At 40.7% G+C, this 18,812-nt stretch overlaps 1 protein-coding gene across 3 annotated transcripts in view; it reads left to right on the top strand.

The window, feature by feature from the left end:
• Positions 1–845: 845 nt before the first annotated feature.
• Positions 846–18,812, top strand: part of OSBPL1A (oxysterol binding protein like 1A) — a 259,348-nt gene continuing 241,381 nt past the window's right edge. The window contains exons 1-3 of one of the 3 annotated variants that reach the window (XM_066352528.1): positions 846–1,060; positions 11,813–11,945; positions 17,139–17,261. In XM_066352528.1, coding sequence (XP_066208625.1) covers positions 17,141–17,261 — 121 coding nt within the window. In that variant the 5' untranslated portion in view covers positions 846–1,060; positions 11,813–11,945; positions 17,139–17,140. Of the gene's footprint in view, positions 1,061–11,812; positions 11,978–17,138; positions 17,262–18,812 lie in introns of all 3 variants that reach the window. The other 2 variants (XM_066352526.1, XM_066352529.1) reach the window with 2 other exon arrangements.

Here is an 18,812-nt window from a genome sequence, read left to right as displayed (position 1 = left end):
ATGCTCAGATTTCCTTTCTCTTTTAGTTATGTATATTTTTAAAAAGTTGTAATTATACTAGAGTTTAAACCTGCACATTATAAACTGTGTTAACTCCATTAGCTAGACCTGTTGGGCATCGAGTCTGAAGAGCTGAACTCTTCATAGATTATATGATGGGGGGAAGAAGTGAAGAAAATTTTGTAAATTCGTATCTTCTTAAGCATCCCTCACTCATCTATCTGAGAACTTGTAAAACTGGTAAGGCATTTTAAGACCATCCTTTGTCATGTGAAAAAAACGGGAGCAGGAAGGAACCAAGGAATGGACAAGTAGAACAACAAATGATAGCTTCCCTTTCTCTCTCAGTCTCTTTGGAATTAATCAACTAAAAAAAAAAAAAAACCTTAAAAAAAAGAAAAAGGGGTGTAGCTAATTTACAATGCCAATTAGGTTCCCAAGGGTAAAGTCACAACCAAAGCAGAAAAGAAAACATCTGACCAGCTGGGTGATGTATTTGTTTAATAACAAGTTTCCAGAGTATTAACCCAGAATTGACATTTGCTTCGGCTTGGGGGACTTCCTCTCCCGCCACAGCTCCTCCTCGTTCTCCGGGTAGGGCGCACCCGTCTTGAGTGTTGGGGGGTAGTGGAGGAGCGCGGAGGCCTGCCCCTCCTCTCAGCCGTTGGCAAAGCCTGGAGCCGGCCTCCGTGGTCCAGGACAGGAGCCGGGCGAGAGCGGGGCGTGCCGTGTCGGGGGCGGGGCCGGCGAGCCGAGCGCGCGCCGGGAGGCCCGCGAGCTGGTCACGTGCCGCACAAGCCCGCACAAATAATACAAGCGCGGGCGCGCGCACTCGTGGCGCGGGCGGCGCGGAGGGGCGGAGCCAGCACCTCGCCGGACGAGGTCCGGGTACTTTGCACTCCTGGCGCGGGGATCCAGGAGAGCGTCCTTTCGCGGGGCCGCGATTACTGGGGAGAGCGAGCTAGGCGATCTCTGCTTCATCCGACGTAAAGCGAGTAGCGGGAAGCCTGCAGCTGTGGCCCTCATCCCAGCAGTTCTGGGAGCCTTGGTGGCCGCGTAGGTCAGTTTCCGAGAGCGGTTCCCGTGCGGGCGGGTTCCACCCTGCCCGGCGCTCGGGGGAGGTCTGTCCGCGCCTGGTGGGGGTGCGTGCTGGTCTCCCGCGATGGTCACAGTCCTGGCGTTGCGCTGCCGGGCTCCAAGGCAGAGTTCGGCTTCCTGGCGGCCGCTGACTGCTTTAGAGCTGCAAGGAAGTTTGTTGTTAAAAGTAGCAAGATGTTGGCATTTGTTGCACTTGCACTTGTGGTGCCAAGACTTCGTGCTGGTGCCACATGCGTTCCTTTCCAAGTCATCAGCTTTGTGCTTTGTCGGTACTGTTTCCTCTTAACGTGAGGAGGATTGACTCTCAGTGGAAGTCACGAGCTGTTCATGTGATCATTCTCACAGTGTGCAGCGTGGTTAATTCGACAGGCATGAAAGACGCAAAGGGATTAAGAAATAATATGAAAGATTGCGGCTGCACGATAGAAGGAAGGAGTCATTCACCTGATGGCACTATTGATTGCCAGAGTTGTCCTCATTTTATTAATATTAGTTCTCAGCTGCCAACATCGTCGCTGTATTCAGAACTGTATTGTGAAGTTGAACTGTTGGCATTGTGAAATTAAGTTAATTTAATAAGGCTGTTTGAATGTTGTAAATAATAGCTATTACGCTTTTGTGGATAGTTGGTAGTATATTGAAATCAGCTTTAAAATCAGTGATGTGTTTTCCCTGAAAACCTCAGCCTTAGTATTTCTGTTGATGTCTTCTGGATATAGAGTTTGGTATATCCTTTCTTCAGCCAGCATTTGGAAAGTATTGTTGAATGTTTGCTTCTAACAATGATACAGTAAAATTTTTTTGCATCTAGTGTGGTAGGTATAATTTCTGAATCCCCCAGCTGAAAATTTATAGATTGTTTTAATTAAAGAATAGTTACAAAATCCAGCCTCTTTTCATTTTCTAGTTCTGAACTATGGACTTTATCTACAATTTATGGGGGAAATGAGTGAAAACTGCCAATAATATTTCTTTTTTAAGAGTTAAATATCTTTGTCTTTTCTCCCAGGCAGAGCAACTCTCCCACAGCATCGAGCAGCTGATATTAAAAATAGGAGTTAACGGCTGCAAGTTGAGTAAATTTATCTGAAGCAGTTGTATCTCCCTCAGTGTAGGATTTGGCCCAGGTCTGTTTATCAGATGACACTAAGTGTCTCATTGTTCAACAGCAGAAATCTGTAGTGGTGGCTAATCCTTGTCTCTGGAGGCAGCTGTCTTGGCAGATATTATTCCAGTATTTACACCTGTAATTCAGAGCAGGTAGATGTTATTTCTGTAAAAACATTGCTCCACACGCTCCCCAGTAAAGCAAAGGGAAGTAACTTGTTTAGAACCAACAATTAAGTAGATCGAAGACAGCCAGTTTCTTTAGAGCAGTAACATGGTACAGTGTCTATGAAATAAATTTTAAAATTTCCCCTTGTGTCTCTATTTTATTTAGAGATACATCTTTATCACATTTTTAAGATGGATCTCTGTTGTGACAATTTCTTACCTCTTGAAATCAATAGTGAGCTTTTGTATGTTATATATTTACTGAGAAAAGTGGTCAGTAGAAAGTAGACATCAACATAACTAGTAACACATGGAGGAGAGAGAGGAAGGTAGCAAGTTAGTACATGGAGAAATTTGTAGTGGGAACCTTGTCAGTTTTTTTCAAGCCAAACCTGATGGTAATCAGAACTTTTATTGCTAACTAGTAAATTCTTCCCAGCTGTAGAAATAGGTCAGATGTTAGCAGTGTAGGCATCAGCTTATATCAGCTCACCAGAATTCATTTATGAGGTGTCAAAAAAAGATAGCTATTCATTTTGTAATGTCATATACTTAGAGGCTGTTCCTGATTCCTAGAAATGTTGGATTTTTCCTTAACCTGGCCTCATCCACTAATAAGGTGAGCAAGTATAAGAAATAATTTTAATGCTGTTAGTAAGAGGTTATACTAGGTCATGTACTGTTTCTGAGTTCTTGGATTCATCATTTGGCAAATAGGAAATGACTATATCATGAAAGTAGTTCCTAAATGTACATTTTCCTTATATGACAATGGAAAGTAACCGCATGTTTTTACTTTGTTTCAAGTTTTCCATTAAAGGGAAACTTCTTATAATATGATATGTAACTGGTCAGTATTATACATTGTTTGGAAAACAGTTTACAAATGTAGAATCAAAATAGGAAACAAAATAAATGAACAAGCAGAGGCCCTGGCCGGTTGGCTCAGCGGTGGAGCGTTGGCCTGGCGTGCGGGGGACCCGGGTTCGATTCCCAGCCAGGGCACATAGGAGAAGTGCCCATTTGCTTCTCCACCCCCCCCCTCCTTCCTCTCTGTCTTTCTCTTCCCCTCCCGCAGCTAAGGCTCCATTGGAGCAGGGATGGCCCAGGCACTGGGGATGGCTCCTTGGCCTCTGCCCCAGGTGCTGGAGTGGCTCTGGTCACAGCAGAGCGTCGCCCCCTGGTGGGCAGAGCGTCGCCCCCTGGTGGGCATCGCCCCCTGGTGGGCGTGCCGGGTGGATCCCGGTCGGGCGCATGCGGGAGTCTGACTGTCTCTCCCCGTTTCCAGCTTCAGAATAAATAAATAAATAAATAAATGAATGAATGAATGAATGAATGAACAAGCAGAACAAAAACAGACTCATAGATACAAAGAATATTTGATGGTTGCCAGATGGGAGGGGGTTGGGGGGTGAAAAAGGTGCAGGGATTAAGAAGTACAAAATGGTAGAAACAGAACAGTCATGGGAATGTAAGGTGCAGCATAGGGAATATAGTCAACACTGTTCTAATAACTATGTATGGGGTCAGATGGGTACGAGACCGTCAGGATGATCACTTAGTTACCCAATGTCTAATCACTGGGTTGCGCACCTGAAATTAAACTAGACCTTAGCCCAGGGGTCCCCAAACTTTTTACATAGGGGGCCAGTTCTCTGTCCCTCAAACCGTTGGAAGGCCGAAGTATAAAAAAAACTATGAACAAATCCCTATGCACACTGCACATATCTTATTGCACATATCTTATTTTTAAGTAAAAAAACAAAACGGGAACAAATACAATATTTAAAATAAAGAGCAAGTAAATTTAAACCAACAAACTGACCAGTATTTCAATGGGAACTATGCTCCTCTCACTGACCACCAATGAAACAGGTGCCCCTTCCAGAAGTGCGGTGGGGGCTGGATAAATGGCCTCAGGGGGCCGCATGTGGCCCGCGGGCCGTAGTTTGGGGACCCCTGCCTTAGCCAAAAGACAAGAAGTGGTCCCTGAAACTAATATAATATTGTATGTTAACTGAAATTGAAAGTTTAAAAGTGATTTAAAAAATTTGAACTGTTATTTTTCTTTACTATTCATGTTTAATTTCTACAGAATATAGATTCCAAGAAGAAAATTCTTAAAGTTGATAATAAAGTTCAACAATCAGAGCTATTTCGCCCAAGTACCATAAACTCAAAATATTAAATGTGTCTTTTAGTTCTTAAACAAAATTTAAATATGTGTTGTTTAAAATTTAAGAAATTTTATCACTAAAGGGTAACATTCAGGTTTATTGTTAGTATTTTTATTATCTAACACTGGATTTATCTAATTTGTGGACTTCTCAGCCCTTTGCTCTTATGGATCAACCTGTTTTGAAACAGTAGATAATAGCTTTCAGTATCAGGTTCAAATTCAAATCAGGTACATCTAAGGCAGGGGTCTCAAACTCGCGGCCCGCTGAACAATTTTGTGCGGCCCGCAGACTAATCCACGAAGTTCAAAATATTTTGGATAAAATTAAGTAAACCTAGGGGCCTACTTGTATTTTTCATTTCTCTAGCATCCTAGCTAGATATTAGCTTAGTTAACAGCAGTTGTGATGCGAACTACAGTTTCTGGTCGTTTTGTGACACTGAGTAAACTGCATGTACGATTGTGCTTGTTGTACTGATTTTTTTGTTTTGTTTTCAACTGCAGTGAGAAAAGTGTTGCGTAACAGTTGCCTTTTGTAGACCTAGTGCGGCCCGCTGAACGGCTGTGATCTTGCTCTGCGGCCCACATGCTGAGTTGAGTTTGAGACCCCTGATCTAAGGGTTAGCTCTTCGTTGTTGCAACGTCTAAAATGTATAGCCATCTATGGTTTAAAAGTTTCATAAAGCAAAGCCACGAAACATATTTAAAGTTCACAGATTTTGATAAACGTTACATTTTCCACTGAGTAAGGAGAAGCTGCGACGACACCAGAGGAGCTGCCGTGCGGGGGCTGACCCTCTGGAGCAGGACTAGCTTCAGTGGGGTGTTGCTGCTCACCTGGTCCATCCCTTGAGTGTGTCTCTCACGGAGGTGGTAGGTTTGTAATCTGGTGTGGTCTGAAACTGTCCACCAGGTACAGTGGATCTGAGGCCTCCTGGGAGGTCAAGGTTAGCCACTGCCTGTGCCCTGCTTGGGCCCTCCGCCCCCGCACTAGCTACAGAGTGATGTGCAGATGGCTGCTACTTGTGCTGGGCTTGGAGAAGCCTAGGAGAGGCCAAGCTATGAACCATGTACAGGGTGTGCAGAGGCCAGATGCTGCTTGTTGGAGAGATTTTAGGAAAGTCTGAAGTGTGAGGCAAGAAAGGCCATTTGTATGGAAAGGCCACTGGAAATGACTTTGGCCTGCAAGTTGGATGGGGTGGGGTCTCAGGGAATCACATGTATGGGCTGAACATTGTGAGCCACCTCGATTGAAACTCAGATATGTGCCCACTGCTGGCTCTGGGCGGGGAAAGACTCAGAAGAACAGTGACCACTGCCATCACTTACCTGGCAGAAAGCTGCTCCCACCAAATTTGCCTTGATGGCGTACAATCCAGTTCCTCCCCATTGTCCCTGGTTCCCTTCAAGCTGCTGCCTCAGAGGGACTGATTCTGAGTAAGTCTGTGCCCAGGCCCTTTAAAAGAAACTGCCTGGGATTGCAGCCACCCTACTCACTCAGCCATAGTCCTTACTGGTTTTTATAGCCAGAAATTATGGAGACTTCTCTTCCTGACTCTGGAACCCTGAGCTGGGGGCCTGGTATGGGAATGGGACCCCTCGCTTCTCATGAGGAGCCTCCACAGATGAGCTATCCCTCCTGACTTTAAACTGCCACAAGAGTATGGGACCAGTCCCTTCTGCGTCTCCATCCCTCCTACCAGTTTTGACTGGCTTCTTCTTTAAATCCTTGCATATAGGACTTCCGTTCAGCTAGATTTCAGGCAGTTCTGAATGATGGTTTTCTGTAATCTAGTGTTAATTTTGATGTGGCTGTTGGAGTATTTGTGTACCATGTTTACCTACACTGCCATCTTGACCCGCAATCCCTCAAATTATAAAACAGACCCCTGACAAAAGTTAACAAGTCATGATTGCCCTTTAAATTATATGTAAGGTTGAGGGCCTCCACTGAGATCTCAGAGTTCTTAGGACTGCAGAATTACCCACTATATTGTATGGGGGTTTGGCGCTGTGGACTAGCAAGTATGGTACTACTTTAATCAGGTAATCTTCAGTGTTTATGAAGCAACAAAATATAAATTTGCTTTCCATACAATTTAAAATTAGAAGTCTAGCTTCCTCAGTGGACCTTGGAGGAGAGGAACCATGAGGCAAAATGGTCTCTAGTCTCCCAGTTTTTGAAGCTCAAAATACTTTTTGTTTAGTTATTTCCTTGGAAACATTCTCTTGGCCTTTCAAATGTCATTAATTAATCTAACAACAGCTTGGACTTGCAGTTGAAAAAAATACGTAATGTGATCATGAAAACTCCTGTGTGTGCTGCTAGGGTTCGGCTCGGATCCATTCTGATCAGCTGCATTAAGGGACTGTGTGTCTTTCTCTTTCAGCTTAAACATCAGAGCACTTTTCTGAAATAAGTGCTTGATTCCAAAGAATGTTTTAAAAAATATGTTTAACATGTGAATTTGGATTCTTTCATTTTGCATTATTTCTAAAGGTAACTGTTAATTACAGATATTAATAGTTTGTAAATTAGAGATACATCAAATTACAGAAGTAGTGATAATCTTGAATCACCCTAGTGTGTATTTTTAAAATTTCTCTTTTTTATATTATTTCCTGTGACTTATAAAAAAACTTGATTAATTTTCTTTTTGTGTTTTCTTTGTACCACTCAAAACAAATGTGTTGCTGTTAAGCCTTCCTTTAGGGAAGCTTGATTGCTTTGTTCTTGAACTTAAGTCCTCATTCATTCATTCATCCATTTCCCCATCTGTCCATTTAATGAATATTTGATTTCTTACTGTGTTTTAAGCAGCTTGCTAGGTACTAGGATTATAGTGGAGAACATAATAGACGTGGAACCCATTTTCAAATCCAGTTCACAGTGTAGTGTGACAGGAGGCAAAAGACAGTTGTGAGGATTTATAAAAGGGATCTAGTTGAGGGTGAGGAGGGCAAGTCAGACCTCTTTTTTTTTTTTTTTTTTCCATCTTTTCGAAGCTGGAAACGGGGAGGCAGTCAGACAGACTCCCGCATGCACCCGACCGGGATCCACCCGGCATGCCCACCAGGGGGCGATGCTCTGCCCCTCTGGGGTGTCACTCTGTTGTATCCAGAGCCATTCCAGAACCTGAGGCAGAGGCCACAGAGCCATCCTCAGCGCCTGGGCAAACTTTGCTCCAATGGAGCCTCAGCTGCAGGAAGGGAGAGAGAGAGACAGAGAGGAAGGAGAGGAGGAGAGATGGAGAAGCAGATGGGCGCTTCTTCTGTGTGCCCTGGCCGGGAATCGAACCCGGGACTCCCGCACGCCAGGCCGACGGTCTACCACTGAGCCAACTGGCCAGGGCCCAAGTCAGACCTCTTGAGAAATGTGGGTAGTAGTTTGTATACTTGTCTTCCTTACAGTATAAGTTCTCCTAGCAGGAGGTCTGGATTTATTAATGTGTCATTAGAGTTTCTGACAGTACCTGGAATGTGGCAGGCTCTCAATTAAGTGTTTATTGATTCATCTCCTTGCATGGTAGTAGAGATAGGGAAGGCAATGGTACAGCAGGTCCTTAAGTAATGTTTTATTATAACAGTGAGATGCCGAGGAGCTTAACTCTTGTTTATATTGATTATCCTATGGTACAGTTGGTTGTGTTATATGTCATTTCTTTAAAGTCACAGAACCTATCTACAACATTGACCTGGTGGTGATGGGGAAACAGCAGCATCTTAAGGCTGTCACATTGGACACCTTCCTAGCTCCTGCTGGCTACCTACGTGCCCACCTAAGGAATAGGGTTTTACATACTAATGGATATTTAGAGAATTCAGGTCTGTATAGACAATCAAGGACCTTTAGTTATGCTGGTTCTAGAATGAAGAAAGAAATTATGATGAATGTTTTCATGCCTTGGTTTAGAACACTTTCTTAGTAATTTTTTTGTAGCATAGCTGAAAGGAACTTTAAGATCATTTTATCCTACTGGTATCATTTTAGGATGTTTACTTGGTTTTTAAATTACAGGTATTTTTGGAGTTGAGGGTTGTCTTTTTATCTCTGTGTTTATAGTGTCTTTCAATGAGCAAGAATTTTAAACTTTTCATGATATTCAGTTTATTTTTTTGTTGTTGTTATCTATGCTTTTGGTGTTTTATTCAAGAAGTCATTGCCAAATTCAATGTCATAAAGCTTTTGTCCTACCTTCTAAGATTTTTATTGTTTTAAGGGCTTACATTTAGGTCTTCCATCTATTTAATGTTTATGTCATATGGTGTTATGTAAGGGTCCAACTCTATTCTTTTATGTATGAATATCCAGTTTTTCCAGCATCGTTTGTTGAAAAGGTACCCATTACCCCATTGAATGGTCTTGTCACACTTGTCAAAAATCATTTGACTGTATATGTGAGGGTAGTCTATTCCATTGGTCTATATGTTTGTTTTTATACCAGTACCAAACTGTTTTGATTACTGTAGCTTTGTGGTAAGTTCTGAAATCAGAAAATTGTGTCTTCCAGCTTTGTTTTTCTAGCTAAAGATTGACTATTTGAGGTCCTTTGAGATTCCATATGAATTTTGATATGGGTTTCTCTATTTCTGCAAAACACATTGTTGGGATTTCGATAGGGATTGTAGTGAATCCGTGACTAGCTTTGGAGAGTGTGGACATTTTAACAATGTAAGTCTTCCAATCTGTGGCTATGGGATGTGTTCCTATTTATTTGTTGTTATTGTTTTCTTTCAGCAGAACTTGTTTGCTTGCTTGTTTTTTCTTTTTCTGAGGGTGGAGGTTTTACCTATATATCAAAGGATGAACGGGAAGAGGGCCTAATGTTAGAGCAGTAGGAGAAAGGCACAATGTTGAATAAGATGCCTCAGAACTGTCTCTGTGCCGTTGAGTGACAGCTGCCAGTGGCACAGGCTCAGGGCAGCAGTGCCCCCAGGGGTTTTCTTTCAGCACCAGCCCCCAAATCTTGGCCCCACTGCAAGGGGGGGAGAGGGAGAGGACTTGTGAAAGTGCTACTTTTGTAGTTTTTATTGTACAGATTTTCCACCTCTTTTGTTAATTAGTATTTTGTTCTTTTTTGATTCTATTGTAAACCAAATTGTTTTGGCAATTTTCTTTTTAGATTATTTGTTAGTGTATAGAAATGCAACTAATTTTTCTTAACTTTGTATCCTGCTACTTTTCTGAATTCATTTGTTGTTTATAATAGTTTTTTGTGGAATCTTTAGGGTTTTTTTGCATTTAAGATCATATCATCTGCAAGCACAGATAATTTTACCTTTTCCTTTACAACTTGGTTGCCTTTTATTTATTTTTCTTGACTAGTTTCTCTGACTAGAACTTCAGCAGTATGTAGAATAAAAGTAGTGAAAGCAGGCTCTGGCTGGTTAGCTCAGTCAGTTAGGAGTATCGTCGAGTGTCATCTTGAAACACCGAGGTTGGGGTTTGATCCCTGGTCAGGGCACATATAGGAAGTGACCAGTGAATGCACAAGTAGAACAACAAATGAATGCATCTTTCTCTCTCCTCCTTTTCCTCTCTGTCTGTCTAAAAATCAATTAAAAAATAAAGCAGTGAAAGCAAACATCCTTGCCTGTTCCTGATCTTAGAGGAAAAGCTTTTAGTCTTTCACCATTTACATGATAGAGTTTGTCATACAAGGCTTCTATTATATTGATATTGTTTCCTTATATTCCTAATTTTTGAGTGTTTTTATAATGAAAGTTGTTGAATTTTGTCAAATGCTTTTACTGCATCAGTTGAGATGATTTTTTTCCCCCTTCATTTTTTGAGGTGGTGTATTACCTTGATTTTTGTTTGTTGAGCCATCTTGTATTCCAGGAATAAATCCCACTCATGGTGTGTAAGCCTTTTTAATACACTGCCAAATTTGAATTACTCATATTTTGTTGAGAATTTTTGCATCAGTGTTTATAAGGGATATCGATCTTTAGTTTTCTTCTAGTGTTTTTGGCTTTGGTATCAGGGTAATGCTGGCCTCATGGGGGGGGGGGATGAATTGAAAAGTATTCTGTCCATTTCAGTATTTTGGAACTGTTTGGAAAGGATTGGTAATAGTTCTTTAAATGTTTGGTAGAATTAATCAGTGAAGCCATTAGGTCCCGGTCTTATCTTTGTCAGAAGATTTTTGGTTACTGATTCAATCTCCTTACTAAATATAGGTCTGTTCAGATTTTCTGTATTTTCGTGAGTTGGTCTTAGTAGGTTTTTTTGTTTCTACGAATATGTCTATTTTATCTAGGTTATTAATTTCTTGGCATATAGTAGTTAATAATATTCCATAAAATTTTTATTTCTGTAGAACTGACAGTGATGTCCTTGTTTTTATTTCTGATTTTAGTGATTTGAATTTTTTTTTCTTAGTTTAGTTAAAGATTTGTCAGTTTTCTTGACTTTTTCAAAGAACAACTTTTGGTTTTATTTGTGTTTATTGTTTTTCTCTTCTCTATTATGTTTATCTCTGATTTAATCTTTATTTTCCTTCTATCTTTGGGTTCAGTTTATTCTTTTTTCTTTTTCTAGTTCCTTAAGTTGTAAAGTTAGGTTTGTGTTTTGAGATCTTTCTTTCTTTTTTTTAAATGAGAGGAGGGCAGCTACATAGACTCCTGCATGCTCCCCGATTGGGCTCCACCTGGCAACCCCTGTCTGGGGCTGATACATGAATCAGCTGAGCTATTTTTAGCACCTGAGGCCAATGCTTGGACCAACTGAGCTATCCTCAGTGCCTGGGCCCAGTGAGCCACTGGCTGCGGTAGGGGAAGTGGGAGAAAAGGTAGAGAGTGACGGGGAGAGAAGCAGATGGTTGCTTCTCTTGTGTGCCTTGACCAGGAATTGAACCCAGGACGTCCATATGCTGGGACAGTGCTCTATCCACTAGCCAACCAGCCAGGGCTTCTTGTTTTTTAATGTAAGCATTTTTGCTATAAATTTCCCCTTTAGCACTACTTTTGCTGTACTTCACAAGTTTTTTAGTTTTCATTTGTCTCTAAACATATTTTAATTCCCCTGTGATTTCTTTTTTCACCCTTTAGTTGTTTAATTTTCATACTATTGTTATTCCTGCTCTCTTTTGGTTACTATTTGCATGGAGTGTCTTTTTTCATCATTGCACTTTTTTATTTTTTAGCAAGAGAGATAGGGAGACAGACAGAAAGGAATGAAAAGAGATGGGAAGCATCAACTTGTAGTTGCGTCATTTTAGTTGTTAATTGATTAATTCTCATACGTGCCTTAACCAGGGGGCTCCAGCTGAGCCAATGACCTTAGGCTCAAACCAGTGATCTTGGGCTTCAACCCAATGACCATGGCTGTGGACAAGGCCCACCGGGGGTGAGGACGACGGAGATGCAGAGACCCGACTCCGGAGACCAGGTTCAGTGACGCAGATTTGATTTATTCAGAAAGTAAGCTAGCTTATATACACAGGTTCAGCCTATAGGGTGTTACAGCGTGTCCTTCACAGCCAATGGCTGAAAAGGTCAGGGAGCTGCCTGGTTGGTGCTGAGTTACTTTCTTACAGCAAGCAAGCTCCCTCCTGGGTGTGCCTACGAGGGTTTCAGGTGCTGGAGTGTTCTCACAGCATTGCATCAGCCACAGCTGCTAGGAATATGCTCTGTGCTCTACCTACACATGGGATCATGTCTTTGTTTCCACATGCAAGATGGCAACTCCATGCTCAGGCTGGTGAGCCTGTGCTCAAGCCAGTGACCTCAGGGTTTCGAATCTGGGTCCTCAGCACCTCAAGTTGATGCTCTATCCACTGTGCCATCACTGGTCAGACTCATCCTTGTACTTTCAACGTACTGGTGTTTTTGGATTTCGTGCATATATAACTGTTCTCAAAAATTAGAGGATCAGGGAATGTGCAGATACTCCCGTACTTTTAACCTTTTGTATAGTGCATTTTCACCAATGAAATAAAAGTTGGTTTTGCATCTCATTTGCATAATAGAACAACTTTCTTTGACTTGTCGTTTGCTTATCTGATGTTCCTGTTTAATAAAAAAAAATCAAATCCTTTTTTTAGTTGCTTCATATTGATTTTGAAATATCCCCTAATTTTTGTGAGCAGTATATTTGGATCATGTGTTTTTATCTAATCTTCCAATCTCTATCTTTAATTGGAGAGTTTACTCCATTTACATTTAAAGTAATTACTGATAAGGACGACTTCTGTCATTTTACTATTTGTTTTTATATGCTTTATCAACGTTTTTGTTCCTCATTTTCTATATTACTGTCATTTAGTTGATTTTTATGTACTGAAATGTTTAAATGTCTTTATACATTCTATAGCTATTTTCTTTGTGGTTACAATGTGCCTTACTTTCAACATCCTAAAAGTGACCAGAGTTTGAATTCATACCAGCTTAAATTCAATAACATAAGAACAAAAACAAACAAAAAGAAAACCTGTATTTCTTTACAGCTCCACCCCACTTGTTTTGGTGATTGATGTCACAAAATTTTATCTCTATGCACTATATGTCCCAAACCATAAACCAATAATTCTTCTAAATGCATTAGTCTCCTAAATTAGCTCACAATATTTGGAGTTACAAACTGCTGTTATAATAATATTAGCTTTTAGGCTGTCAATGTAAGAAATGTTCAAACCTGTAGAGAATTTTTTTAGTTTATTTGAGCCAAACCGATGACATTGCCAGGAAACAAGACCTTAAATGCTCCAGAGAATGTCAATTTTGCAGGTTTTAAAAAAATAGATACATTTGGAATTAAGGAGGGAACATAAAATTACATGAAGGTGGGAGAATGCAAGGTCCAGGATAGTTACGAGTATGTGCTCCCTTGAGGGTGTGATGCCTTTGAGGGGTTTGGAAAAAGAGTACTATTTCTGGCATTTTGACGGTATGTTAACCTAGATACACAAGAACAATAGGGCTGGCTGAAAAATCTATTACTAAAGAAGTTATAGGCCTGAGCATGACTGCCTACCATGATCTGTCAAGTTAGGAATTTATGATCAGGTCACCTTGTGAGATTACTTTCAGTGAGATTTAGTCCAGTGCCCCCTTCTTGTTCACAAGACTAATAATTTTTTTTTTAATTAACTGTATCAGTTTCTTAAATCATATAGAAAACAAAAAGTACAGTTAACAACTAGTGTTATAGTAATACTAGCTTAATAATTGCCCAGGTATTTACCTTTATTGACATCTTTGTTTCTCCATATGGCTTGGAGTTACTGTCTAGTGACCTTTCGCTTGACCATGCAGGACTCCCTTGAGCGTTTCTCTCTAGAGCAGGTCTAGTGGTAATGAGCTTTCTCAGGTTTTGTTTTTCTGGGACTTAATTTTTCTCACATTTTGAAGGACATTTTTGCTGAATATAGGATTTTGGGGTTGACAGTTTTTTTTTTTTCTTTTGAATATAGCACTTGAATATACAAGCCTACTATCACCTGGCTTCCAAAGTTTCTCATAAGAAATCTGCCCATAATCTGAGAATCCCTTGTATGTGATGATTCATTTCTTTCTTGCTGCTTTCAAGATTCTTTCTTAGTTTTAAAATTTGATTATAATGCGTCTCACTGTGGGTCTTTTTGAGTTGTCTACTTAGAGTTTGTTAAGATTCTTGGATGTGTATTATATTCATGCCTTTTTTCATATTTGTGAAGTTTCAGCCATTATTTTCTCAAATATTTTCTCTCTGCTCCTACCTCTCTTTGTCTGGGATTCCATATATATATATATATATATATATATATATATATATATATATATACACACACACACACACACACACACACACACATACACACACACACACACACACATACACACACACACACACACACACACACCAAACTTTAAAGATTAGGACACTCAAAACAACTGTACATAGGGGAAAAATTAGAATGTGACTGCTCACACACCTAGATAAAGTCTCAAGAAAAAAACTACATAGACCTTAAATTTATACCTCAAGCTATATACATATATAGTCCTCTTAATGGTGTCTCAGAGGTCCCTTAGGCTCTGCTTACTTTTCTCTAATCCTTTTTTATTTTCAGATTTAATAATTTCCATTGTCCTGTTTTCAGATTTGCTGCTTTGTCTACCTTTGAGTTCCTTCAGTAAAATTTTTATTTCGGTCATAGTATTTTCAGCTCTAGGATTTATTTTTTGGTTTCTTTTTAGGTCTTCTTTTTATTGCTATTCCCATTTTGTTTATATGTTATTTTCTTGACTTTCTCCACATTTTCCTTTAGTTCTCTGAGCATCTTTAAGATGGTTATTTTAAAGTCTTTTTCTAGTACATCTGCCATTAGATCTTTTTCGGGGACAGTTTTTGTTGAGTTGTTTTCTTTTGAATGGGCCATACTTTCTTGTATCCTTTTTTCGCCTTGTGATTTTTTTTCTTTTGTCAAAAACTGGACATTTGAATAATATGTGGTAACTCTTGAAAATCATATCCTCTTCCTATCCAAGATTTTCTAATTTTTGTTTGTTGTTTCTAGTTTTTTATTTTATTTATTTATTGATGTAGTCTATCTTTCTGCTGAGGGTAAGCTTGAGGTATAAATTTAAGGTCTATGTAGTTTTTTTCTTGAGACTTTATCTAGGTGTGTGAGCAGTCACATTCTAATTTTTCCCCTATGTACAGTTGTTTTGAGTGTCCTAATCTTTAAAGTTTGGTGTTTAGAAGGGGAAAATAAGAACAATGGAAGTGGTAATAAAGAGGTCTCTGAGAGCGTCGGCCTGGCGTGCGGGGGACCCGGGTTCGATTCCCGGCCAGGGCACATAGGAGAAGTGCCCATTTGCTTCTCCACCCCGCCCCCCCCTCCTTCCTCTCTCTCTCTTCCCCTCCCGCAGCCAAGGCTCCATTGGAGCAAAGATGGCCCGGGCGCTGGGGATGGCTCCTTGGCCTCTGCCCCAGGCGCTAGAGTGGCTCTGGTCGCGGCAGAGTGACGCCCTGGAGGGGCAGAGCATCGCCCCCTGGTGGGCAGAGCATCGCCCCCTGGTGGACAGAGCTTCGCCCCTGGTGGGCATGCCGGGTGGATCCCGGTCGGGCGCATGCGGGAGTCTGTCTGACTGTCTCTCCCCCTTTCCAGCTTCAGAAAAATACAAAAAAAAAAAAAAAATCAAAAAAAAAAAGAGGCCTCTGGCCCCTCCAATTGCTTGGAAGATACTTAGGGGGAGGGGGAGGAGCTAGGCTGCCCCTTCTTGGTCTGCTCCTCTGTGATAGCAGAAGCAGCAATTGTTGATCAGAGCACAGATCTCTGGTGCTTGGAGGAAAAGGTCCTTCTCTCAATCCTGCCTCCCTCAGGTTGCCCCAGGAACCCTCTATAGCTGCCAGCCATGTAGCTGGGGTTGGAGGATGCATAGTTAAGCTAAGAGCTGAAATTGGCCTACGTTAACCACAGTTTACCTTCTAAAAATTTTCTGGATAGTTGTAAGCCTTCAGCAGATTCTAGAATTTCTAGAAAAGTTTTCACCAAATTCTCCCAGTGCATTTGTTATCTTATTGGACAGAAAGATTCTTGGTGCTCTACACTGTTATCTTCCTAGAATATTCCTCAGTGTTTGTGTATTAGGAAATTTAAAAAATACTATCAAATAGTTGTCTCTCTCCTGCAACATATGAAAAATTGTATGCATTTACATTTTAGTTTACATTAATTTTTTAGTTTTACAGAGGGGGGCTGGAATGAGAAGTATCAACCCATAGTTGCTTCACTTTAGTTGTTCATTGCTTGCTTATTGTATGTGCCTTGACTGGGCAAGCCTGGGGTTTCAGACCCACAACTTCAGCATTCCAGGTCAACTCTCTATCCACTGTGTCACCACAGGCCAGGCTGTATACATTTACATTTACATGAACTGTTTATCAGAGTGCACATTGCCTGTCCTCCATGCAAGCATTGAATGTGTTTAATCCTTTTTTTTTTTTTTGGCTAATCTGGTAGGCAAAAAAATGTATCATTTGTGTTTATTTGTATTTATTTGATTATTAGTAAGAATATATTTTGGGAATTTCTGTTCATAACAGTTTGACATAAATGCTTTATCTTTCTTTGTAGTCCTCTGTATTTGTTTTGGAGTTTGGAAGAAAATATGAAAAAAAAAATTTATTTGTAATGGCCACTTCAGAGTCCTTATCAAAAGTTATTTTTTGTATTCAGAAATTTTTTGCACAGATTTTGAATGTGTTAATTTACGTTTCAGCCTTTAATATTTTTATTTGAATGACCATATTTTAATTTATGTCTAGTAATTGTTATAATAATAACTATTTGCCAAAGGCCTGCATGTGACTGAATACAGAATGCTTTTATAGGTATAGTCTTATAACAGCTCATGAAATTGGATGTATCTTGCAGATGAGGAAACAGGCTTTGATAGATTAAGAAACTTGCCCAAATGTCTTGCGCATTTCTTCAATAATAATGCAGAGGGCAAGCTGTCCGGGTCTAGCTCTGGCCCTGCAACTGATTTATTAAATTAGTTGTTGTGTCTAGCTGCAAAATAAAGATAATTCTTTTAACAGGTAATATCTAAAAGCTGTTTGTTTTTAAATCAAAGCAATTTTTTTTAAACATAGCAATGAATACAGAAGCAGAACAGCAGCTTCTCCATCATGCCAGGAACGGCCATGCTGAGGAAGTACGGCAGCTACTGGAGACCATGGAAAAGAATGAAGTAATTGCTGACATTAATTGCAAAGGTAAGCTTTGAATGAATTTTTCACTTTCTCTTTTACTACCTATACACCCTCTCTTATGTACTAATCTGCCGTTCACTTAGTATTAATCTTTCTGATATTGCTTGTAATAAATTTCCATCTCTTATCCTGGAAAGCACCCCCATAAGAGAGGTAAAATGTCTGTCCCACTTCCTTCTCAGTCAGAGAAATTGAGATCTAGTCTTAAAATTGTTGTGGATAGTAAACCTTATAGCTCCAAGGGTGACCCTGAGATGCATGCTATGACAATTTGTTCTTCTACTGTAGTTGAATTAGCAGATTTGAGTGTTTGCTCTATGCCTAGCAAGTCATATGAAGTACCTTCCAAGATGGTGTCTGTCAGTATCTCTTCCCTCACTGAGTCTAGGCTAGTAGAGTAATGTATCAGACTAGACTAGATCACATATATGTCTCAGAATATGGAAGTGTAGGGTATCATGAGACCTCCTAGGAGAGGATGTAACTGGAACTTGAAGGGTTAGTTCCTTGGAGGAAATGATTCTAAGGTGATATGTAGGGGGTCCTCAGGTTATGACAGTCTCAACATATGACGTTTCGAGTTTATGATGATCTCTCCCATAAAAACTTAAAAAGAATTGAGACATAAGTGTTTCGGCTTATACCGTTAGTGTTGTACTTACGGACTACACGGGCAAAGTGGTTTGGTTGTGTGCGGAGGAAGAATACATAGTAATGTGGCGTATGGGTGAGGGAGTTAGCATCCCCCGGTATGCTTACCTAGGTCATTTTGGACTGTTCATGGGCAAGTGTTCCATTTGGGTTAGGCTAGGGTGTGTTTGGACTTCCTCCAGAATTCGGGTTACGTCACTGCCATAGGAACAGAACTATGTCATAACCCGAGGACTCCCTGTATTAAAAGTGTGTAGGACTTAACCAGGTAAAAATAGAGAAGAAGAGGGTTCAAGGTAGAAGAAACAGTATGTGTCAAGGTCCTGAGGTAAGAGGCAGCCTAGATGGCAAGGGCCCGCAGGCAGGAGGTGGAGAGGGGTAAGGATAGGTAGGTAAATAAGTAGTAGCCAAATCATAATGTGCCTTGCAAATATATCACACTTGTGTATGCAGACAAATAGAATTTACTTTGTAAAGTGGCTCTGATATTTCAGCCAGCACCTTCTCATTCTAGGAGGATGGAGGACTAACTGTTAGTCTTTGGGCACTTCAATCTCAGTAGCTCTCTCTGGTTGATGGTTGGCTCTCCAGAGTCTGTCACCTCTGTCCTCCCTGCAGTCTCCCCTGGGGTGGCAACAATGTGAAGGTGATCCTTGCTGTGTATTTGTATAGCCTTTGGTTCCTCAGTGACCCCTGTCTTCCTAGTGCTCCTTAAGCATCTGTAGCTAACGTAGAACTTGGGGACAAAGTCAAACTCGGGTCTGTTTATCATACTATCCAGGTGATACTCCTTGGCTGTCCCAAGAGACTCACCTTGGCTCTCGTTGGCTTTGCTTCACCCTCAGACTGTCGTGTCTTTTATCTGGGACATGGCTGAGGCCTCCTGACTCAGCTCAGCCAAGC

This window comes from Saccopteryx leptura, chromosome 11 (assembly GCF_036850995.1).
Source record: "Saccopteryx leptura isolate mSacLep1 chromosome 11, mSacLep1_pri_phased_curated, whole genome shotgun sequence".
In the NCBI taxonomy this organism is placed as follows: Eukaryota; Metazoa; Chordata; class Mammalia; order Chiroptera; family Emballonuridae; genus Saccopteryx; species Saccopteryx leptura.
Note: the sequence above shows the minus strand (reverse complement) of the source record. Positions and strands in the feature narration are given on the sequence as shown.